At 37.2% G+C, this 25,969-nt stretch overlaps 1 protein-coding gene across 3 annotated transcripts in view; it reads right to left on the reverse strand.

The window, feature by feature from the left end:
• shank1 (SH3 and multiple ankyrin repeat domains 1) overlaps positions 1-25,969 on the reverse strand; it is an 89,859-nt gene that overhangs the window by 11,063 nt on the left and 52,827 nt on the right. For 2 of the 3 annotated variants that reach the window (XM_023349329.1, XM_014472939.2), the window contains exons 13-23: positions 25,198-25,349; positions 23,850-23,963; positions 23,016-23,091; positions 10,395-10,477; positions 10,172-10,296; positions 7,672-7,807; positions 7,506-7,586; positions 790-798; positions 550-576; positions 398-454; positions 135-250 (exon numbers count right to left, since the gene is read on the reverse strand). In XM_023349329.1, the coding sequence (XP_023205097.1) occupies positions 135-250; positions 398-454; positions 550-576; positions 790-798; positions 7,506-7,586; positions 7,672-7,807; positions 10,172-10,296; positions 10,395-10,477; positions 23,016-23,091; positions 23,850-23,963; positions 25,198-25,349 (976 nt within the window). The remainder of the gene's footprint in view (positions 1-134; positions 251-397; positions 455-549; positions 577-789; positions 799-7,505; positions 7,587-7,671; positions 7,808-10,171; positions 10,297-10,394; positions 10,478-23,015; positions 23,092-23,849; positions 23,964-25,197; positions 25,350-25,969) is intronic. The other variant, XM_023349328.1, reaches the window with a different exon arrangement.

A 25,969-nucleotide genomic window follows, 5' to 3' on the forward strand; every position in this document is an offset into this window, starting at 1 on the left:
ACAATCAAAGTTTTTTTTCTCTACTTCATCTGAAAAAGTGCAAACATTTCAGATGACTTTCATAAGTAAAGTTTTTCAGTTCAGTTTCAAAGAGTAGCTATTTCCTTTTTTCAAATTGATGTCTCGATGCAAACCTCGTTGCCATAGAAACTTCTTCCCCGGTCCCTCTTCGGCACGTGTCCCCGTGTCCCGGACGCCTCGTTGGTGCTGATTGTCTGCTGAGCCGCTGCAAGAATTTCATCGAGTTTATCTGAGAGGGAAAAAGGAGGAAAGAGGCAAAAAAAAAAGAGAGACAGAAGAGACAAACGGAGATGAAACGGAAAAACTGACAGCTATAAAACAGATAGAAACGTGGAGGAAAAGACGACAAAACGGATGACGGGAGAAGAATCCTTACTCAAAGCCATCTGATAGACTGTCCTCTTCTTCTCTGAAACTTGTGAGGATTCGAACTCTAGGAGAGGGGAAGGAAACGAGGCCGGTGAGAGTGCCGAGTCATTTTGGACAGATAAAGAGGCGTCATCGTTAACCGGGGGAACCGGAGCGTACCTGATTTTTTTTTCCAAGGGGTAGCAGCTGGAAGGAGGACAAAAGGAGACTTAAGTATTGGCAGGAGTGAAAGTGCGTCGTTACAGCGCATACTAATCATATTCCCCAGAGCCGAACGGACTGAGTCACCCCGTGAAAAACGCACACTCACACCCACGCAGCACAAGCATGCACACTCATGTTACAGTAAATAGGCTGCAGACGCATATGCTGCGCGTTCACAGCGGTACGGTTTCCCACCTCTCTCCACTGTCAGACGGTTACGATCCCATCGGCGCGCGGCGGCGAGAGAGAGAGGAAAAACAGAGTTAGTGGTTAACCCAGTGAACAGAACCAGAGGGAAGTTGGACACCACAGGTTCTTCAAATTAAACTAAGTTTCTATGCAACTTCTGTGGAGCTGAAATTTCATTAAAATGTTTCATAAGGTCATCAAAGGTAAACCAGCTTGTCCACAAATACAAAACCAGATGGAATATGGTGTCAACTGTTTGTGATGTTATAAAAATAAAAACAATTTTGAAAAAAAAGACCATTTAAAAAATGACCTTTAAAATAAACATATTTTAAAGATTTTTTAGATGTTTCCTGAGGTCATCAAACATCAACCAGCCTGTCCACATTTACAAAATCAAATGAAATAGTTGATATAATTTTTAAGATTAAAAAAAAATTCACCTTCCCGTACCACATAAAAGCTGCAGTATTTAACTTTTATAAAATTATTTTATTTATTTTTGAGACTATCACTATATTGTGACAGTATGAGATAGATAATCTATGGGAACAAAAATCAAACTCCTTTGTCTTCTCTCAGTGCTATCTAGAAACAACCAATCAAAGTCAGGAGGCGGGTCTTAGCGCTGTCAATCATCACTCTATGTCCCTCTTACTCTCTGCTAGCATAGCCAGTAGTGTAGTTAGCATAGCCACCGATGACGGCGAATAAACGGTTTTCCTGTATCTGTAAGTTATTTCTCTACCAGTAGCACATTTAGCAGCAAGTACATGAGTTGACAGACAGCGCTAAGACCCGCCTCCTGGCTCTGATTGGTTGTTTTTGATCAACAGCCATTTCTTCAGATGGCAATAGCAGCTCATGGAGAAGGAGGAGTTAATAGATTTTTTCACAGGTTAATCTGTGAAAAAACGTGACCAGTTTTGTCACCAGTTTGAACAAATATGTAAAAACCTTTTTTAAAGTAAAAGTTACATGCTGTACCCTGCACAGAAACCAAAATTGATTTGTGCGCTAAAATATTTGTAGCACAGTTGATTGACGCCAAATTTTCTTCATTTTGTAAATCTGGACAGGCTGGTTGGCCTTAGACGACCTCTGGAAACATTTATTAGTACCTTTAAAGTGAGAGCGGCACAAAGAAAAATCTTTAACTTGAATTAGGTGGATTGGTGCCAACTTCACTCTGGTGTGAAAAGAAGAGTGCAGAAAGGAGTGGAGAGGAAGAATTTGAGGTGACCCTCACATTCACGGGTGTGACAGCGGTTTGGTTTTCATGTTTTATTGCTACTCTAAACAACAACATTGTCCTAGAAACTACAGCCGGTTTGGAGACGCTGCAGGATCATCTCCATTTTAATGTTCTTGTTCTCTTGCTGCATGACTTACAGGTGAACTGGGACACTGCAGCAATCACAGAGGTGAGAAAGTTGAACAACTAAATGAATTCATTAGCATCAGAATCAGCATATGGCAGCGGCTGACGGGGTTCATCACACAGCCTGCTCTTTTCACCTTGATTCAAGGAAAAAAACAAGCCTCACTTTGTCTCGCAAATTAGGCTCAATTATTTGAAATGAATACATGTATTTACATTTTTATACAAAAATTTACTTTTTAGTGTTTTGCAAAATTAAACCTATACACTGATATATTTTTTTCCTCAACTACAAACCTTATTGAATAAGAATGTTATGTTTTGGACCAAGACAAAGCAGCACACAACAATTATTTTAGTAATCGATTATTCTGTTATTTAATCAATTAATCTGATAAAAAAATTATCACATTCTGCAGATTTTTCACTTAACCACTTGAGTCTTTTTAATGCAATATCAAAAATACATTAAAAGTGCAAATAAACACTTAAATTCCCCTATTTAATGAGAAGATAAAATAACATATTTGCAGTCTTGCAGCTGCAGAACCTTTGCTACAAACACTTCTAACATCAACATGTGAAAAGTTTATCAATACAGTTCAGGGCTCATCTGTTGATTGGTTTTTGATCAACTGATTAATAATAGGAGAGCAAAAAATCTTACTAAGTATTTTTTTGTTCTGTTTCCAGAGCAGATATCTTAATAAACTTGAAATGAGACAAAACTAACCTACAAACTTTTGGTCAAATGGGCCAAAATTGTCAAGTGAAAATGATTCAAGGGTAAACAAAATAAATGTTCTTTTACCAACATGTAGTACTTCAATTAAACAAATAAAGTACTCAGATTTGTTATTGGAAAGGGATTATAGATTCAAAACATAAAAAAGTTTTTGAGTTTGGACTCATGTTACAATTTCTTCAGGTGTTGACTGGAAAAACATTAACAAATTTTAGTCAATTTTGAGCAATAAAGTCAGGATTTAGGTCACTCCTTAAAAGTTTCAGATTATATAATACACTGCAGTTATATTTATTTTATATTGTGATTTCATATGAATCTTCAGTTAGCATTTGAAAGAAAAAAGTATCATTTACATTAAAACTGGACGGATAATTACTGAAAAAGCAGACTAAGTCCAAATACAAACTTTTTGTCAGAAGCTTGCGAGCAGGACTTTGTACTGAACCTGTGAATAATTTAAGTGGAGATTTCAGGGAGTTCGTGGTGAGAACGGGGTTTGGTGGAGCTCAGGAAACCTGTGGCTGTGTTCATGCTTAGCTGCAGGTCAGGTGAGGTCACGACACCAAGAGAAGGCAGGTAAGAAGACGAAAACAATTAGGTCAAAGGTTCATCTTAAAGCGGCAGCGCTGGATTTCTGAAGCGAGGTTCTGTTGAAGGGTTAGTAGTAGTTAATATCTTACCTGCGGAACATAACTGGATATTTTTATTTAACATAAATTAACATTATTTTGTACAAAAGGAGTCTTCTGATAAACTTGAACCTCAAGAAACCCTCTGATTTATGAACTTTTAAAAGATTTAAATAATTATTCTTATTATCGTTAGATAGTTACAGTTAAAAGCTCTGATTTCAGCGCACGCTTCATTAATGACTAATGATACATTTAATATAATTAACCTTTTGCTTCTTTGTACATAGATGTATAAGATAATTTGCAGTTTCTTGATAGTTTTTTATTGAAAAACACATTTAAATGTTTTTCAATAATTTCAGTAAATCCACAAATGTAGTTTTTTAATTATTTATAATTTATAAAAGAAAAAAAGGTTATGGTACCACACACCTCCTGCTAAATCATGAATTAACTGTAATTAATATTGTTAGTAGGTGGGACACCTCTGCAGACCCCACACATCCTGGACACAGAGTTTACCTTCAGTGTTATTTTCTTAAACCGTTTTATAAAATATCTGATTGAGGTGCAGGTGCATAAACTGAAAAAAGGGACATTTATGTTCAAAAACGTTTCCATTGTGACTAAAAAAATTCTGCAAAGAAAATTACTTTTTTTCCTTAGCTAGTTTAATTTTCCTAATTGAAAACAGTTTTTTGCATCTGCTTGGGTTATTTTTTTTTGTTCTCAAATTTTGTTGTAGGTAAAATACTAGATAGGGTCGGGATTTTAATGCACAGTAAAAATGTTCACATGATTAATCACTTTTTTCTTTTTAGTTTTGACGAAAGTCCCAAACCGGAACCTTTGCATTTTGTTTCTGGTACGACCGTAAATCTGACACACAAGCTACATTAGCCAACAGGAAAAAGATGCCCCACTTTCCCCAGAGGGGGTTAATTTTTGCTTTAAATCTGATTGGGTGCTAGAAAAGACTATTGTTGTGTTCAAGCAGTGCTAAAAGGAGTTAGCATACCAGCGAAGATATTTAAGGCTAAAATAGCATCTCAACGCTAAACATGTAGCAGTTAGCACAGATGTCAGTATCAGCAGTCCACATATCTAAAAAAGTCCCTAAAACACTTAGAAATCTGAATGTGTTTACTAGCACTTTGCTCCAATCTGATGGCTGACTGACCTAAATAATAATAAATATCTTTGTTGTTGAGCTCATATGCATATTTATTCAACAATTAAGCAGGAGAAAAGGGTTTTTTAATTGAAAATGTTGTTTATGTATTTAACTGTTCACAACCTTTTAACAGAACCTCACATTCAAAAAGTCTTTAACTACCCCTTTAAGATTTAATGTCAGGAGTTGTGAAAAGCCAGCTGACTGACTCCAGCATCACTGTTTATCACTGTTCTCCTGTTAATCATCAGGCGCTCACTGAGCATGCTCAGAACCACCCAGCAGAAGCGGTAAACACCAGAAGATTCAAGCGATCCACAATTAAAACATTGGCAGACATTATGATCTGCGAGTGGGGGCGTTGACCCCTCGCTTTGCACTCTCCTCCCACAATTTTTGCCTCAAATAGAGATACTGCTGTTACCATAGGAACACAGGAGCAAAGTTAAATTACTCATCTCAATAATTTTATTCTTGGTGGGATTTCTTCCTGAGGAATTAACAAACATGTTCAACATAAGATTATAATAAAAAGGAGGAATTTGGACACTTAATGCACTGCAAAAACACAAAATCGTACCCAGTATTTTGTCTAATTTGTAGTGCAAATATCTCAGTACACTTGAAATAAGGCAAAACTAACTTACAGTAACTTTTCAGCAACATATAGGAGCTTGTTTTAAGTCAATAATTCCTTAATATTGATGAAAAAGTGCTAATTATGAGTAGGGCAGCAAGTAACAATTATTTTAGTTATCGGTTAATCGATTATTCTGACAATTAATCTATTAATCAGATAAATAAAAATTGGCACACTGCAGATTTTGTACTTAAGCCTTTTTGCATAATATTAGAAATAAATTAAAAGATTAATTTAAGCTTCTTTTTAAAGTAAGAAAATAAAAATGTCATATCCTAAGCTGCAACAACATAAAGGTCTTGATTATTAGCAGCAAAAGATGCATCTGCAGTTCATAAAACGCTTTTACCATCAATGTGCTTAACATCAACACAGTGATTGGCTGATCTGTTGACTTTTTATTGATAAACCAATTAATAATTGAATAGCAATAGGTGCTTCATAGAAGAGGTTTTTTTTTCAGATTTTGAATCAGGTGAAGCTAAAATTATCAGAAGATATCTACAGTAAAAAAATTTTAATCGTAAATCCAAAAAGTACAGTTTTTGCTTAATTGCAGCTCTGTATGTGTTGTTCTTTCAGCAATTTCCTTTTTTGAGTCTCTTTACTCCAGTTAATAATTAATCGATTACTAAATTAGTTGACAATTACTTCAATAATCGATTAATAATGATTAATCCGATTAATCAATTCAGCACGAGTTATAGGATTTATAAGAGTTATAAGATTATGAAATAATCTGCCAGTGGAACTTATAATTAGGATATGAAAATTTGGGCCAATATCAATATCCGATATTAATATTGTTGCTTTGGCCGATAACCAATATTTACCAATATTGTATGTATTTCTAAACTGTTTTGACATCTTTGGGAAAGAAAAGAACCAGAAACAGACAGCAACAAGATTAAAACTAATATCGATTGTTAATATCGGCTCAATAACAATATGTTAAAAATGACTAATATTGGCCGATACTGATATTGGTGCCAATATATCGTGCATTCCTACTTATAATATGGAACAAATGCCACATAAAACAAGCTCCTACATGTTGTTTTTAAGCAGAGTTGAGTAGTAATTAGTTACATTTACTTGAGTAAGTTTTTGAAAATAAATCTTTTTTTATTACGCTGTACTTGTTACTTTTACCTGAATAATTTTATTATGAAGTATCTCTTCTCTTATTTGAGTAAAATCTTTGGATTTTCTACCCGCTGAATAAAAAACAAATGTGTTTTAACCAAAATTTCACCAGACACACACAGACACACACCTGCAATTTCTGTTAAAGTTTCATAAGTTTTTTTATTGAAATAAACTGATTTAGAAACATTTTATTTTGCCTGATTTTACTACTTTTCTATTACTTATATGAATTATTGTAATTTCAGTCTTTAAAATACCAAAATGTCAACCTAAATTTATATTTTGGTCCATCTAATTATGTAAATTTTTTGAAATTATTACCCGAGTAGACTTTTTTACCAAATACTTTTTTACTCTTACTTGAGTAATTTCTTGAATGGGTACTTTTTACTCTTACTTGAGTAAAATGTTTTGATTCTTTATTCAACTCTGCTTATTTCAAGTGTATTGAGATATTTACACTAGAAACTAAACCTAAATACTTGGTCATATTTTGTGTTTTTGCAGTGTGGCGCCTCTCCTCAGGTGTGTGTTGTGACTGTTTGGTCGTCCTCAGACGCTAAAGGGCTGCGGAGGAGCAGGAGGTGCAGGAGGTTAAAGGTTAAAAGAAGCAGGGGGTGAGAGGGGGATCACACATGGTGGAAAGCGACACGTTTCTGGGTGGGGTTACCTGTAGCGGGAGTGCTGGCAGTGACATTGTGGCACCTCTGAAAACACAGCGAAATGCATTGAGACCATCATCCGACGCCAGCCTTCTCCGTCTTGTTCCTGCAACTAAATAACTGGCGTCTAAATTTATCCCTCGCTCAAGTTCTCTTCACACTCCCAGCGTCTCCGTCTTCACACTGCCTCCATCCCTCCTCATTACCTGAGTCTGTTTCTAACCAGCAAAGCTCCTGTCTTCTTCATCTACATCTCCATAGCAATATGTTCCGCCATCCTCCTGCTTTCTTCTGCCAAAAAAATAAAAAAGAAGCTAATTTGGGCCTGTTTCTTACCCATCTCCTCCAGCTCTGAAGTCATTGATTTGGAGCGCAGGGCGATGGCTGGAGTGCTCAGCCTCTTGCTCTGCTGAGGGACTGGAAAGAGGAGAAGGCAGCTGTGGTTGGTCGAGCCGCTCCAGATGAGCTGTCGGTTATTGTGAGTGATTGCAGTAGCTCTTACTTTTCTTCCGCGCGCCTTCCTCCATGTCGGGGTTGCGGGTTACCATGACAACCTTCACCATGAGGCTGTTGCCGCCCTGCCGGATCATGTTGACGACCTGCCGGTGGCCGACCTTCACGACGTTCTGACCGTTGACCTGAGGCGCAGACAGAGCGAAGTTTTTATGAAGATCAAAATTATTCTTCAACCCTCTATTCAGTCACTTTGACTAGGCCAAAGTTAAACTTAAAGGTGACCCAGCATACTTCCTTGAACAGGTTAGAACAGCTACTTTTTTTTAACAAAATCATTCTTAGACAATGAGATTTCAGTCTGCTAAGTTCAGAATGAGCTGTTTTAGGGCCTCTTGTCACTTTAAATTAAACTACTATTGCTTTTGATAGTTAAATTTTTATTAACCGTTTTTACTGTTTTATGCTTTGAAGCTTTTAAAACTAAACAAATGGATTTCTCTGATTGAATGTCAAAGTTGATATTTGTAAACGGTGCTGCTATCTTGCCAGGTCCCTCTTAAAAAGATATTATAGATCTCAGCAAGGTTTATTATATGGTTGAGTAAAAGGTTATTATTATTATGATAAATCCAAATGAGCTGCTACTGGCTACGCACCTGAAAATGGCTGCAAACAGACGTACAATTATACAGTCATACATGTGAGCAGAAGTGGAGCCTCCTGCACAACCAATAAGAAATCAGCAAGTGGTTTCTGGATGGTAAGTCAACAACAAACCACTTGTCTTTTTCCAGCAGCCGTTGTACAGCACATACACTGCGATAAAACCAGCTGACCAAATATGCTGGAACTCGGCTGAGGTTGCTAGGTAACTGGCGGAACTCTGCTGGAGTTGCTAGGTAACAGGCTGGGCTTCACTGGAGCTGGTAGCTGAGGGACAGCTACTGCTGATTTGTGACGTTATGATTGAGAGGTTTTTGAAACGGCTCATTTTCCAGACACCAAAAAAAACTTATTGCCCAAAAACATCTGAGTAGATTTTAAGATGCTGGGCTGTTTTTACATAGAAATCCAAATGGAAGTACAAAAATATGCAAATGTGATTTTTTCCTTTTTAAAGAAAGGAACTCTTTTCTGGATCTTCTCCTTCAGGATTCTCTAGTAAAGAGCAGATTTCATTGGTTCATTAATAACAAAATAGGCTGATTAGCTTAAAATTCTTTAACTTAATCCGAAATCAACAGCTGAATTGTTGAAACTTTGACACAGTTGGGTTTTCCAACAAGACAACATCAGAACTGGATCAACCAGGCTAACATTAGACTCCCTGAATGGCCTTCTCAAAGCCTGTATCTCATCTATTAAAAATGTATGCCACATATGCTTAAAAGTTGGGCTCCTGCCAAGAAGCCAATCAGTTCAAATGAGTCCTACTAATTCTGCCAGTCAGAGTGGCCCAACATCCAGCCAGAATTATAACTTCACAGAAATATTAAGGTGCAACTTGCTTCAGACAAATGTTGGTGACAGAGTTTGTCCTTACACCCGTTTCATAATTTAAAGAGCCATTTTGCCCTCAGTCCAGCTAAAGAAAACTTTAAGGCTGCAAAAGTTACATCATCTTTTAAAAGAAAAAAAAATTACTTGCAGAGTTGTTTTGCAATAAAATGTTTGAAAACATTTTCTATGGGATGTTGATATTTGTGGAAATGTAAAAATAAAAAATTCTTTCATTTCTCTAATGTTTATATATTCATATTTAATGTCTGTAATGCTTGAAATCAAACTCAAAACTGTGGTTTCAGTGGGTTCTTTATTACATTCTGCCAAGGCTTTTGTGGAAGGTGCAAGGAGACGTAATGAAGTAACTAATGAAAAATTCACATTTCACACGTTTTTATCCTTCCATTTTGGTTTCTACTGCTTATAAAAACAACCCAAGCACTTAAAAAAACAGTTAGTTTTTGGCAATAGTTTCATGATTTTTGATGCCTGGTAAATGAGCCGTTTCAAAAACCTCCGGGATGTAGCGTCACAAATTAGCAGGTACTTCCCGTTACCTAGCAACCCCAGTGCAGTTCCGCCCGTTTCCTAGCAACCTCAGTTGAGCTCCAGTGCATTTAGCCAGCTGGTTTTACTGCTGTATGCGCTGTACAATGGCTGCTGGAAAAGACCAGTGTTTTGTTGTTTACTTACCATTCAGATGCAACTTGTTGCATTCTTGTTGGTTGTGCAGGAGGATCTGCTTTTCAAACATGTGCGAATGCATTATTGCACATCTGTTTGAAGCCATTTTGACAAGTGAGCGTAAACGTGGAGGTGGGGTGGGCGTGGCCAGCAGCAGCTTTAAATATTTAAAGAGACACGAGGCTCTAAAACAGCTCATTCTGAACTGTGCACAGTGAAATAATTTTGTACAATAAATATAAAAACATGTTTTGTATCTCCCATAGACCCAGGCTAACCTGTTTACGGAAGCATAACGGGTTACATTTAATCTTCCCATGTTGATTGTATTTATTGAATGTTCTAAATCATTGCTGTACCTCGATGAGGAAATCCCCCATCCTGAGACCGGCTCTCCACGCCACGCCGCCCTCGTCCACCGACTCCAAATACTGCAGGGCCGGGAAGGCCGGAGTGGGAGTAAACTCTTCAATGGGAGTTTGAGCTGGGGACACCATGAAATATTAAGATCAGGTCGTTAAACGACTTTATTACAGAGCATGAATCAGTGTGACAACTCCGAGTTCATCTCAGATTTCTTACCTTTGGCCCCTCGCAGCACAAAGCCGAATCCCTCGCTGTCTTTTTTCTGCAGAAGCACCGTCTTCTCCTTGATTATGTAGTCGCTATCACAGAGAGAGGAGATGAGTCAGACGGTTAGAAATGTTACAAAACAGAAAATAAAGGGAATGCAGAATTAGAAAGTTCTTCAAGTTCAAGTTCCAAGTAAAAAGCAGATTTTTAATGGATGCCTTTGCTTCTTTCCACCAAAAACATTGAGAGGAAAAGCAGCGTCTGTACTGTTTTTATTGAACTATTAAACTTCTAACAGCTTTGTGATGGAAAATATTTAGCTTTGATTTCAATGAAACCATTTAGGGAAAATGTTTAGTCTTTTAGAAATGCAGTGCCAGAGTTACTTCATCTAGTAAAACACAGAACTCTGAATTAATCCAGTCACAACATATTATAATAGCTATATATAATTAATATATAATAAAATATATATAATAATATATATAATAGCAAAATAAACCAATTTAGCAGTTGGTAAAATATAATGTGAAGAAGCCTGGGTGATTGGATTTAATATGAAAAAACCTCCAACAGAACCCAACTATGCGAGGACAAACGAGGGTTAAAAACAGACGTGTCCCAAATGAGGTCCAAGGAACTATTTGTGGCCCTTGAAAGGATTTTGTGTGGCCCCCAACTTGAGTTCAATGCAGATGGAGACTTACCAGTAAATGTCTTATAGTTGAAAAAGTTAAGCACAACAAAAAGTGTTCATCTTTATACAATCAAGCTTTTATAACCAGTAGAAACACATCTTTTCGTTAAAATTTCCCAGAACTATTAGAGATATGAAAACTAGATAAACAGTAAAAAGTAAACTGAAGCATGATGCATCTCCAGGTCTTCTAAAATCTGACAATAACTTAAAAAAAACACTTGTATTATGATTTAAAACATTGCTATTTATATGTTTGCATTTTTCTTTATGCGTTTGTTACTCATTCTAGTCATCTGACAAACCAAAGACAGCATTGTGAAAACAACAATAACTCAGTTTGATTCAGCCTAAACTACATCAACAAGCTGCAGCTTTAAGACTGAAAGAAAAACTGTAAAACATGTTGATGCTTTCCTGAATGCCAGTTTGGTTTTTTTTAACAGAATCGACGGCAGGAAATGCTATATACAGTACAGCTTGTTGCCGCAGCAACAGCTAGAACTGGACACGGGGAAAGTTGGGCAGGTCCTGAGCCGAGCCAAGAGATGTCCTGGTGAACTATTAGTCACCGACAGCAGAGCAGAGCTGCAGGCTTACAGGTGGAGCTAACCGAACGACTGAGCTAAACGACTGGTTCTTGTTAAACCAGGAAGAGTCACCGGCGTAAGGATATGGGAATTTATTCAACAGAAACAATGCTAATGTTCTTCAGCAAAAGGAAAAATAAAATGCCTCCTCCAGAGGTCACACCATACAAGCTCCTGATGTCTGGAGTGAATCTTTGTGCTGAGGACAATCACCTCTGTAGAAATGGGATACACTCTGGACTGGAATGGAATTTTTTCTCCTTAATGTATGACTTTTGGAAATCAGAAAATATTCCAGTTTTTCCTGCAAACACGCAAAATTAATGCCAAAATCTCTGAGTTGTTATAAGCCTGGCGGGTGGCCAGGCTTATAATACTGTTGAGGAGTATTATACGCCTGGCGGGCTGCTAGGCTTATAATACTGTTGAGGAGTATTATAATCTTCGTTTGTGTATTTATTTTAGGTTTTTTAAATGTTTGCCCCTTTTTTAAGGCTTTATAGTTGGTGGTTAGATATTGTTAATAATGTCTTCCTACAACACATAATGAACTAAACTGCATTCACACTGCAACCTGAAGTGACACAAATCCGTTTTTTTTCTTTAATGCGACCTATACTTGATCTTTTCATGACAGTCTGAACAACACAGATCGGATTTTTTCCTCACTTGGAAATCTGATACGTATCCAATCTGTCTAATGTGACCTGAACGTCATTGATATTCAACAAACCTCACTAATCTAGGGGGAAGAAAAGTAATAACCATGGCGAACGACAATGAGGATTAAGTTGTTAGAGTGCTGGCTCTGGTTGGACAACAACCTCAGAATCATAAAATATACTCCACCGTTAGCATCCACATTTACTTCTGCAAACACTGAGGACTACTTCTTCTTCTTCTAGTTTTTTACGGCGGTTGGTAAACACTGAGTACACTCTCTATGTGTGATGTTACTGCGCCCTCTACTGAACATGCGGGAGACTTTCAGGTCGTTTGCAGTTCACACTGGAGAACACATACAGCATATATTGGAAACATGCAAAAATAAAACATCTGATTTCACAAAAAAAATCATAATTGGGTCACTTTAGGCTGCGGTGTGAACGTAGCCTTAGTGATATTTTCAAACTTCCTGTCAACTTTAAACGTTTAACTAAAAAACACAGCAGGATGCTGGATGACTGCTGCAGCGCCCCGACCAACCACCAGGGGAAACTATGACATGTTTTTTCTAATCTGTAAAGAACCTCAATCAATATATCAGACATTAAGTTTTGGCTTTATTTGTAGTAACTTTAATAAATAACAGCTCTTATTGAAACTTAATATAATAGAGTTTTCATTGACTTCACAGTTACATGTCAGCATCTGCTGTGCTTCTCTTTTTATGAATGAACAACATATAAATCAGTAAGTGACTTTATATATATATATATATATATATATATATATATATATATATATATATATATATATATATATATATATATATATATATATACAGTATATGTATCAGCTATACCATACTGTAACCACATGCCGATAATCCCATCATGCACCAAAATAGTCCCAGCCCACTCCATCTGTTCAGGCCGCTCGTTTCCTCGTTTCCATCCAGGCTGCTCCTCCGTCCTGATTCCTCTCTGATCAGTTAGTTTTCCCTCCTAATCACATTTCCTCCTCTGAGATCTTTTTCATTCACTCTATTAAGTGTGTGATTCTGTCTATGAGCTGAGAGAGACACTCTGTCTCTGCCATAGCTGCGTTATTCTTGCCCCCTTTTTGTCCATTTCTGCTGCAGCAGCTCAAATCTGAAACTCTCTCAAGCAGCGACTGAATTTATTTCATGTTCTCAGTGAAACGTTTAATTTTCATTCTAAAAATGTAATTGGAAGAACGATTAAGTTCATTATTGAGCTGAGGTCAAACCACACTGCAAAAACACAATCTTATCAAGTAATTTTTTTGTCTATTTCTAGTGCAAATATCTTATTAAAATAGCAAAATTAACTTACAAATATTTTTTCAGCAAGAAATAGGAGCTTGTTTTATGTAAATAATTCCTTAATATTGGTGAAAAATTCCGCTGGCAAAATTATAGATGAAATAATCTATATGTAATCTGCCAGTGGAACTAAAACGTCTTTATTAATATTAAGGAATTATTTGCTTAAATCAGGATCCTATTTTTTGCTGAAAAGTTACTTTTAAGTTAGATTTGTCTTATTTTAAGTACATTTTTGTTAGAAACCAGTTTGTACTTTATTCAGAAATTTTACTCAAGTAAGAGTAGTAAAAAGTAGAGCATAGTAAAAATATTTCTTTCCAAAATGTTACTCAAGTAAATGTAACTAGTTACTACCTAACTCTGGTTCTGACTTTTAATTTTCTATTTGAACAAATAAATGAGTTTTTAATTGAATTCAATTTGAATTAAAGCCAGAATACTGAGGAAAACAGCCAGAATATTCCAAAAAATATTACTAATATAAATTCAGACGAATGTGATTATTAAATTATTTAAGTATATTTTAAAAAATGAATCAATATGGATGAATGCTGCTTTACTCAACACTGCTGTGTCTGTCTGTAAGCTAATTAACTTGTTTCACATTTGGAACATTAAACCAATAACTTTGATGTATTTTATTGGAATTTTAAGTGATAAATATAACTCTTGGAAAAAAAGGCTTGCAACTGCATTACCTTCGATTCAATCAGATACCCTTAAATAAAACCCGGTACAATGAGCTGTTTTCAGAAGTCAGAAAAAGGCACTTCTGCCGATTACCGATCTTTTAAAAAGCCTAACCTGCCAATTTTGTTTTTGTCTGAAATGTTGCTCAATGTAGGAAGAAAGCTGCTGAATTGGCAACACTGAGGTGACTATTGTTATCTGTAAACGTGCAGACATGATGGGGTGGGCCGGTCTGTCAGTCTCACAGGAGAGCAGAGGACTGAGGCTGATTTTTAGACCTTTGCCGAGGTGGATAATATCGGCTTCGCATGTAAAAATCAGCGGATCACCGATCTCCCAAAGTTAAGGAAATCGGCATCGATAAATCAGCTGGCCAATAAATCGGTGCACCCCTAAAAGCATAACATCCTGTGTCGTTTTCCTTCCACTTTTCACACCAAAATGTGCTGATCCCAATAAAACTCCCAATAAAACACTGACAAAGTAGAAGCAAAAACAATCCTTTTAAATAATCTGACTGAAAAACAACAAAAACTACATGATGCGTCCCTGACTGACAGAATGAGAACACAAACTAATCCGTTGTGTTTTCTTACTGACCAGCAGACCTCCATCTGCATCATACGTTATTCAGCAAGATGACACAGTGAAGCAGATCTGTGTGTTGATGCATTCGGTGCTTGGTGAGTGTAACTCACAGGCTGCCACGTGCCCCACAGTGTGAACAAACACTGACAGAAACAGCTTCCGAATATACAATGAGCTGGCCGCTGCAAGGGGAATGCTGCACTTATAATCAGTCTGTTTGTTTTAGCGGCTGCATCACATCCAAACGGCGTAACTCTGACTCAGCCTCTGCTGCTGTCGTCGGCACCAAGTGGCATCAGCTGATCCAACCAACTGGATAAGTCTTCTCGGCCAAATGGGAGTTTAAAAAAAGTCTGTGTCACTTTGCTAAACAGATCTTTCAGTCCTCTGCTTCCCCAGGGCTGCTGAGTTTCCACTGGGTTTCTGGTAGGGACAGGAATCGAGAACCAGAAGTTGTTCTCAGTAGTTGCTTTTGAAAATACCCAATATGGCGTCGCAGCAGGAGCGTTCCAAAATATGTTTGCATTTCACAAAAAAGATGAAACTAGAGTCGGCTGGAACATGCTCAGAACTATAATCACAATAAAAGCAAGAAATACCTCCAACTTCCTCAAATCGGTTGCACAGCCTGCAACTGATTTGTACGAATGTAAAGTGTTTGATAAGTTGCTTAGCAACGCGGTGACTCTGGAGGGGGCGGAGCTTCGAGTGCCCCTGCTATGAATGTCCCAGTTAGCGGTCAACACCTCCACATCCTGGTTATTATGTTAATGTTAGTACTGAATGAATAATCTCCATCTTATGTTAACATTTACAGTCATATTCAGTAAATTAGAATATATTTTCACACAAGTGTTTATTAAATTAAAATCACAAAAACTGTTGATGTGCAAAAAGTTGCATTTCCTGTTAAAATGTTAATTTTATAGAAGGATTTTCATTGTTTAAACAAGTTTAAATTTAGTTTGAATTAAAGAGTTTATTTCCTAACTCAATGAAAATCGATAACAGAAGGAAACAAACGCACCCAGTACAACACTTTCATCCTATTGGCTGAGAGGTTGCTAGGCGACGGTGTATTTTTTGTTCCAGAAACAAGAAGACTAAGTGTGAGCGTGAGAAGTTTTGAGTACAAGCATTACAAAAGTTTTGAGAAAAAAGACATAAAGTCCTGCTTTCAAAATAAAAATGTCAGCAAAAGTATTAAAAGTTTTGAGAACAAAAGACATAAAATCCTGCTTTCAGACTGAAAATGTGCGCTCTTGGATTATGGCAGAAAAATTCCCCCATAGACAAGCAATTACCCCACAATACGGTGGATTGGAGGAACTTTAGCAAGGAAAATATTATCAAGACTCGTATCAACGAAGACTGAACCAAAGCTACTTCAACAATGACTTTTAAAAAGAGTGGGAAAATGTTTGAGAACCACTTTCTGCTCTAAACGGATTGTTTTTTATTAAGTTTAATTTTCTGAAGCTCTCAAGTCAAACACAACCGCAACTACACTCCATGTTTGAAAAAGGTTTTAGCTTCAAAAATTGGGGAACAGCAAACAAATCCACATCTGTCTTTACATTTAGAAGACACAACCACTGACCCGGGAGTAGAATCACAAAAACACTCTACTCAAGAGTAGAGCTAATTCAAAATATTGTTAATTAAGTAGAAGTAAAAAGTAGCCATCCAAGAAATCACTTGAGTAAAAAAGTATTTGGTGAAAAGTCTACTCATTTACTGAGTAACTGGTTGAAACATTAATCATTTAATATTTAAAAATTACATCATCAAAATATAAAGTTACATGGAAAGTTTTGTATTTTGGAGACCAAAATGAAAATAATTCATATAAATTATGAATCAACAAATTCAGGCGAAAGAAAAAAATTTCAGTTTCTTTCGATATAAAACGTATAAAACTACAACAAAAACTGCAGGTGTGTGTCTGTGTCTGGTGATTTTTTTTGGTTAAACTTGTTTGTTACTCAATGTATCCAGAATTTTATGCAAGAGTAGCTATAGAGCATAATAAAATTACTCGTGTAAAGAAAAACTTTACATTCCAGTCCAAAAAGTATTTTTTGATTGGTTTCTAGTGCAAATATCTTACTAAACTTGAAATGAGACAAAACTAACTGATAAGTAACGTATGCAAGATACAAGAGCTTTGCTTTAAGTCAGTAATTTAACATCGATGAAAAAGTATTACTTCCATTTGCAAATTATTTCACTTAGATTATTTCCATATTATAAGTGAAATAATCTACCAATGCAACTAGTACTTTTTCATCAATAGTTAGGAATTATTGACACAAAAGAAGTTCCTATATTACACAGAAATAAGTTAGTTTTGTAATACTTCAAAAAAAGAAGATAATTGCAGTACAAAGAAGATAAAAAGAACTTGGTATTATTTTGTATTTTTGCAGTGTACTAAAAATGTTTTAAAAAATTCCAAAAAGTTACTCAAGTAAAAGTAACTAGTTAGTACCAAACTCTCAACGGGACATAATGTTTTAATTTTGTAAAAGCAAACACAGATTGGACAGTTTGGGCCTGAGCAGGCTTCCATAGAGAAGTCAGAAAGATGCTGGAACTTGTCACGCATGCCGCATCGCTAAAACTCCCTCACTGAAAGCTGGAGACGTCTGACACACACGCCCACACACACACACACACACCCACACGAAAACAACACACCACGCATCAAACCAGACCCAAGTTTCAGGTGTTGCATGTTCTTCTGTGACATGACAGCAGCTGGAGAAATTACCTTAAAATTTTTTTTTAAAAATCATCTTTTTTATTTTTTTTGCAGGATGGTAGCAAATGCGGCGCACACACTTTGGTTCAGCACTGACATAAACAAACACGCAATCAGGCAGCACATCAGTAACAGCAGCAGGCATCAGCCAGTGCAGCACCGCCAGAGGACATTTGTTCAGAGCGGCGCGCGAGAAACGCGACACACTCTCACATGTTGGCGGAGCGAATCACACGGAACGGCCGGATCAAACATCTGTCTGCGCGCACGCTCTGCAACATCTGCCGATCCGGTCGATGTTGCACCGCCGCCGTTTCTACATGCATGCATCCCCCCTCTTCCTCTTCCTCCTCCTCTTCCTCCAGCAGCTGGAGGAAGAGGAAGAGGAGGCATGAAAAGCCATGGCAGGTACCTGTAAATGAACCAGACGCTCCTGTTCACAGGGCCCAGCGACGGCCAGGAAGAAGAGAGGGAGAGGGAGAGGGAGACATCCTCCTCGCCGCATGCCCCCATCGCCATTTCCTCCCCTCCCTCTCCTCCTCCTCCTTCTCCTGGTCCTTCTCCTTCTCGTCTTCCAGCGAGACAGCGGCGAGCGCGAGCGGTGAGAGAGGAGGAGGAGGACGAGAGGAGGAAGAGGAGAAGAGAGAGACAGAGGAAGGGAAAGGGAGAGGGCCAAGCTCTCCCAGCCCCTTCATACTTAAGACGGAGAGGAGGAGGAGGAATCGGAGAGACTGAGGGATTGAGATGGTTAGCTGCGACTGCGGCACAGAGAGAGAGGAAGGAGGAGGAGGAAGAGGAGGAGAGGAAGACGGTGGCTTAAAGAAGTAGAAGAGATACAGAGATGGTTCAGAGGGGTTTCCAGCACCACTCATTCAGAGCACACCTCAGCCTCCTCTTTTTCACGCTCACAAACAATTTGACGTGATTTCCAATTCACTGGAGATCCATCATCCATCGGCTTCTACACCCAGAGGTGCAGTTAGGGCTGGACCTCATCGTATACCATTACGTCTGTCTCCATAATTGTTTTTAGAAGTTATTCTGATGAAAGATTGTTGTTTTAAGGCCATTTTAAAATAATATAAAATTGCTTTAAATTTTATATTAAAAATGTTATATAATTTTTCTTTTATGTTCTTTTAATGACATAAAAGATCAAATTCTGAAAGGTAAATAAACTTTAAATTCTAATAAACATTTAACACTGGTGCTTTTATCATCCAGCTTTTGGTAGAAAGATAAATAAATTTTTATCCTGTGATTAATTGATGAACTGTTTGTTCTGTTAGGTCTACATGTCACTTGATTTATTGTGACAGTCTCTCATCAGGATAATATTTTTTATTAAACATCATCACTATAATTCCAATTAATGATGTCAAAAGTCCCCAAAACTGTCCGTATTCTCAGGATTGTTAGCTTTGCTATTTTATCCACTGTTTTCAATGACAGTATCAATAAATAGAAAAATAAACGTGCAACTTAGGGAGACAAATCACTTCTTTATGAGACGGGTTGTACAAATGGGAATGTTTTTTTAGAATTGCTGTCATACAGTCACAGTCATACGGTTATACAAAAAAGAAGCAGCAAATATCGGCATGTTTATTGTTATCGTGATAAAACTTTAAGTCCATATTCCCCAACCCTAATGTCATCAGCGACACCTACTGGTAATTGATTGGGACTGTATTAAGCGTAACTAAACCCCAAATCAGCTGTCTTTTGCTGTCTTTGCTTATTTAGGGATCTATTAGTGCTAGACAACATGGCTGAAAAACGTGTCACGATATCAGCGTTTCATATCAGTTGATGGATAATTGATTAGTGTTTTGTTTTTAGATATCCGTTTTATCCACAGTTTTCACTCCACGCCGTTGTTTTTGTATTTTTAAGCAGTCATGAGAAAGTGGAGAAACCGTAAACTGCTGCTGTGCAAGTTACTCAACAGGTCGTTGCTAGGTAACCAAAGAATGACTGAGTTGCTAGGTAACTAAAAGAGAGTGGGTGAGTTGGTTGATTCCACCAACCTACCTTAGCTGGCAGTGAGAGAGTCGGCTAAAGTCTTTCCTCTGAAATATGCTATACAAATAAAATTTAATTGATTGATTGAATTAGCAAAACAAATGATCATTAGCTGCAGCCCTAGCTTCCACCAGACAGCTGAAGATGAAGTCAGGTTTTATTGAAAGGATTATTTGAACACTACAGACGAGAGACGTTCACATAATCACAGAAATTTGGAGAATTTTTTAAAGCTAATAGAAAAAAGCTAAAGAAAAATAGATTGAACAAAGTTTTAAAGAACAGTTTTGGGTTGGTAACCTCTAATCTCTTTGTTGTACTCAAACAACATGAAGTACTTCCTGCTGCCTGACGTAAACAAAGCATGAATGAGGCACTGCAGAGGCTTTGGATGCAGATGGGAGACGAGTGGCACTCACATCATCTCTCCGTCGCTTCCTTCCACGTATGTTTAACCCGTCCTCCGTCAACTCACCCTCCCTCCCTCCATTTTCCCTCTGTTCCTGTCATCCTCTCGCTTCCCTCCTGTCTTCAACCGCGGCTCTCGCCCGCTCTCCTCTCACGCCTCTGCCGTTTTGTTTTCCTCCACGCTCGGCGCCGCTGTGATTGAGCGAAACGGGGAAAGCTGGGCTGGGTGGAGCGAATGTTGACAGAAGGTCCACAGGATCACATGTTTGTGTTCGCACATGGTGTTCGCTAAACGGATCCGTCGTAAGAGGATCCAGTCTTTAACCATTTACACACAACAGTCCAGAAAGATTAATCTTTCATTGTCAGGACTGCTTTTAAACATCCATTATAAGAGTAAGAAGTCCTGAATTTAGTCCAGAACTGTCCAGGAACCACAGATGATTTAGTTTTATACAGTTTGAGCTGAACTTCCTGTAAAGGTTTTGCCTTCAGAGGTCTGCAGGTTGAAATGAATCTCTGCAGAATGAAATACTAAAGTTCACAATGAACTTATAGTAGATATTACTGCAACGGCCAGGCTCTGAATATAGAACCTGGGAGGAAGGGAAAAACTTATGGGACAGACAGACGGACGGATGGATGGACAAACTTATGGATGGATGGATGGATGGATGGACGGACGGACGGACGGATGGATGGATGGAGGGATGATGGATGGACACATGGACGGACGGACGGATGAACTTATGGATGGATGAACTTATGGACAGATGGATGTATGGATGGATGGATGGATGATGGATGGACACATGGACGGACGGACGGATGAACTTATGGATGGATGAACTTATGGACAGATGGATGTATGGATGGATGGATGGATGGATGTATGGATGGATGGATGGATGGACAGAAGGAGTTTCTAGATGTCTAGTCAAATCCTTCCATCAGAACAAACTGAGGTTCAGAACCAAAATGATTTTTTTCACTCATCAATATTTTCCCGACAGCAACTCCAGCCTCCACAGAGAAACTTTCCAGAAAATAATCCCAATCCCCAAAAGCCACTGTCTGCTTCAATCCCAGCTCCTCTCTCTCCTCTGCCTCTCGATCGCCCTCCGCTGTCTGACCTCCAGATGGAGACACCGCAGGCGAAGCGAGGGTGATAGAAAGAAAATTAAAAAGTGCAAGGGGGTTCGGAGTGCAGCGATGACTAGAGCGCGAGGGCGGGAAGCAGAAACGGTCCGGAGATTCAGCCAAACATAAACGGATGAACGGATGAAAAGAAAGATAGGTGAAACGATAAAAGTGGGCGGATCTGAGTCAGCCTTAAAGTCCAAAAGAACTCCATCGATGAATGTGTGAATGACGCGTGCGTTCAAACATACATGTGTAAATCTGCAGGTTGTTGATGTTAATATATCAGAGTTTTAAAGTGAGTGATAGGAGGAAAATAACAGCTGAATGATGAAAAATATGAATAATACATAGAGTGTGATCAGTAATTACAGGATTTCTGCTCAGTGATTAACTGCATGTTGACAACACAAGATAAATTCAATCAGGTCACAACAGCAGGACATAATTATGAAAAGCGGCAAAACTACGGTGCAACTCATAAATCAGGGGTGTCCAAAGTGTGGCCCGGGGACCATTTGTGGTCCTCTGAAGGATTTTGTACAACTCCCAACCATAATCAGGGTTTCTGTATGTTTCACCGAGTCAAATTAAAGGGAGACCTAATGTGAAAAATTCACATTTTGTTTCACATAATGTGAAAAATTCACATTTTGTATGTTTTTCCATGAGAGTCTAAACTACTTTTAAAAACAGCAAAATTACCCGATGGATGGACAAATAACCAGCCGGCTGATTATTTGTCCATCAGAAAACACCCGGCTCTTTTGTAGTGTTGTTTCAAAAACCTCCTCATTGTTAAGTCACATTTGATGGCCTGTCGCCTAGCAACTCAAGCTGAGCTCCAGCATGTTTGGTCAGCTGGTTTTACTGCTGTATGCGATGTACAATGGCTGCTGGAAAAGACAAGTGTTTTGTTGTTGACTTACCATCAAGAAACCACTTGCCGCAATCTTGTTCATTGTGCAGGAGGCTCCACTTTTGCTTTTCAGAGCTGCACAGTTATATAATTGCACAACTGTTGGCCAGGTGTGGCCAGCAACAGCTTATTCTGACGTGAAGTGACAAGACGCCCTAAAACAACTCATTCTGAACTGATCAAACTAAAATCTCATTATTTAAGAATAATTTTGTGCAAATAATGTCATGAACAGGTTTTGGTTAGCAAAAATGATTTTTCAAGTTGTGAATTTGGACCTCATGGCAAACAGTTTGGACACCACTGACTTAAATGCTTTTAACCTGATCATCCTGGATATTAGTTTCAGAAATAGGCAACAGATTCTAGATTAGAAACTCATTTTTTGATGAAAGAGAAGATGGAATAGTTAAAATGATTTTATATACAGAGTTTTTTTCATACCGTTGTGATATCACATGTGATTGTAAAACATAAAACCTACAAAATAAATAAATAACTAAATAAATAAATAAATATTCGAATTACCTGACCAGGTTTTCATAAACATTGGTCTTGAGCTAAATTTGAGTTATTTTCCTCTTGATTAGAAGACAAAATATATCCATGCAAATCAACAAAAAGCAAGCAATCAAATTATATTTTCTCTTTAACAAAGTACTGAAAATACTCTAGACACTCATCCTTGACTTTCAGCGGCAACTGAAACTTAATTTTCTGGAAAAGCAGTTTCCGTAATACGGCAGTTTTCGATTATTTTTACAGACATGAAGGAGAAAAACAGCTTTTTGTTCCTACCTTGGAGCATCAAAGCTGTCATATGATCCCACAGTGTAATGGCGGAACAACCTTTTGGCTCGTTCTCCACGACTCTCTGAAACATAAAATGATTTGATTCAAAGTGTGAATAAAAAAAAAATCTAAACACCTGCTTTCAGCGGGGTTTTTTTTTTGATTTATCTAATTTACTAAATAGCTTCATGTCATATATTTAGTTTGAATCTAATGCTAACCAAGAAATTAGCCTTGGCTTTGAGCAAAATATTTAGCTTAAACCCATTATCTTGAAGCTAAAAAGCTTGTTTGCTAACTAAATATTAAGCTTTGACTAAATGTTTAGCTTGAAATAAATAATTAGCTTTACATATTTAGGTTTAAGGCTAAATAAGCTAAATCAAGCTAAATATTTAGCTAGAAAAAATAAAAAGTTTAAAACACTAAAGCCTCTGCAGGGAATCTTTACCATCAGATTTCAGAATGGGACAATTTTATTTTAGCCATAGCTAATTTACTAATTAGCTCCAAGCAAGATGTTCAACTAGCTTGAAGCAAAAATATTTAGCTTGAATCTAATTACCTTGTAGCTAAAAAGTTTGTTTTTTAATTACATAATTAGCAATAAGCTAAATATTTAGCTTGAATGTAGTTATTTTGTTAAGCTAAATTAGCATAAACTGGCTAACAAAGCTAATTTAGCTTTATTAAGCTAAATTAGCCATAGCTAGCATAAATTGTTTTGTTTAAATAAAACAATTTAAAAGACAGCTGTAATTGTGAAATTAATCTAATCAAACATTTCTCTTAGTGTTGGGCTAAACAATATTCAATATTTTTACTCATGTGTTTGTTCACCTGATCGGTTGTCCTGACTTCGAAGCACCACTTCCTCCACACAGTCGGAGGGGAACCATCCCGTGCGACCTCTGACTGTCCCCTCCCAGTAGCCGCCCTCGCCGACACTCAACACTAGGAGGAAAAAAGTCAGCAGGTCAAACACAGAAAACCCAACAGACACAAACTAGTCTCTAGCTAGTCTCTCACACAGAAAACAAGAACATAAATGAAAAGACATCCAGGGTTATGCAGACAGAAAATTAAAAAACACACAGACAGACATGCAAACTCCCTACATACTCACCAAGACATACATACCTGGCGACACTTTAGACTCACTGACAAACACACAAATATTCATACCTGCAGACATTAGATATAAACATATATGGAGACCTTACACTCTCATTAAAGACTGTTCAACAAACTCATGTTTACCCAGAAAACAGGACATATTCCCCCTAAATTAGCTTAGTTGAATCAAAACTCCTTTATCGCTCTCCCTTTCCTCCATTGCCAGCAAAAGTATTCCCACCCTTTTCACTTTTGGCTACATTAAAGGTAAAGCTGCAAACATTAGGGCTACTAGCTTCTTATATTTAGAGACATTTTCCTTTATGAAATAGCTTCAGCTCACTGAGATTTGCTAAATATTTACCTTGAAATTAAAGAAATGTTTAACTATATAAATGTTTAACTTGAATCTATTTATCTTGAAGCTAAAAAGTTTTGTTTCCTAACTGAATATTTATTTTGAATGTATTTGTCTTGATGCTAAAAATTTTGTTTGCCTACTAAATATTTAGCTGTCAGCTAAAAATTTTATTTGCCAATATTTAGCTTCAATCTATTTGTCTTGATGCTAAAAATGTTGAAGTTAAAATTTTATTTGCTAACTAAATATTTATAAAATTTGTTTGATAACTAAATATTTAGCTTCAATCTATTTGTCTTGATGCTAAACATTTTGTTTAACAAAATCTGTAGTTTACAGCTAAATATTTATTTTGAAGATAAAAAAATTATTTGCTAACTAAATATTTAGCTTCAAGCTAAACAAATGTTTGCTAACCTTTTCGTTTCAGTCCAAATTTTTAACATTTATATTCATAAAAATAATATGGTGCTAGTGTCACTTATTAAAATTAATAAGTAAAACTCGATGTCAGTGATTGTGACGAAGTAAAGTTCAGAGGGTGTGAATACTTCTTCAAGGCACTGTAGCCGCTTCATTCCTACCTTTTTAATCCCACATCCCTGCCCTCTTCAGTGAATTTGTGATCATAACAGACGAGATGCAAAACCACAAACTCCCAAATGGAGGTTCGTGATCAGGAAGTGATGTCACACTGTGGAAGAGCTTCACCTTTGACCCTGTCTCCTTTACTGAAGCTTATCTCGCGCTCGCCCTGAGCGGAGTGGGACCGCGTTGCTACAAAGACTCGTCCTGGGACGGCGCTGTAGAGGCGTCTGCGCTGGCCTGCGGTTTGTGTGGTGGTGGTGGAGGTTGGGGGAGGCCTAGTCAAAGTCAGGAGAGGGTTAAGGAGAGGTTTAACAAACATACAGGTGTTTAAATTTATCACTTAAACTGGTTTGGTTTAAACAAATAAGAATCTGTAATAAACTTTACTTGAGCATTTTTAGAGTTTATACGTCTTATTTTATTCACTAATATCTAAATTGTTACTACATTTGTCCAACTCTATCAAATAACTTCTTTTTGCACTGCAAAAACACAAAATCTGACCAAGTATTTTTTATAGTTTCTACTGCAAATATCTTAGTACACTTTAATTAAGACAAAACTAACTTACAATTAACTTTTGAGCAACATATAAGAATGTTTTTAAGTAAATAATCTTTAATATTGATAATCTGCCAGATTATTTCACTTATAATACAGAAATATGTTTTGTTATAAGCAAACTAATCTGACAGTGGAACTAGTACATTGTTCATCAATATTAAGAAATTATTGACTTAAATATGTTCTTATATGTTGTTGAAAAGTTACTTGCAAGTTATTATTTTGTCTTATTCAGGAGTGTTTGATGAATGTTTGGTTTAAACAAGCTTATTTTTCATTTAGTTAAGTTACTCAGTGAGTATTCAGAACTTTTACTCCAGTAAGAGTAGCA

The sequence above is a fragment of the Xiphophorus maculatus genome, chromosome 16, assembly GCF_002775205.1.
Source record: "Xiphophorus maculatus strain JP 163 A chromosome 16, X_maculatus-5.0-male, whole genome shotgun sequence".
In the NCBI taxonomy this organism is placed as follows: Eukaryota; Metazoa; Chordata; class Actinopteri; order Cyprinodontiformes; family Poeciliidae; genus Xiphophorus; species Xiphophorus maculatus.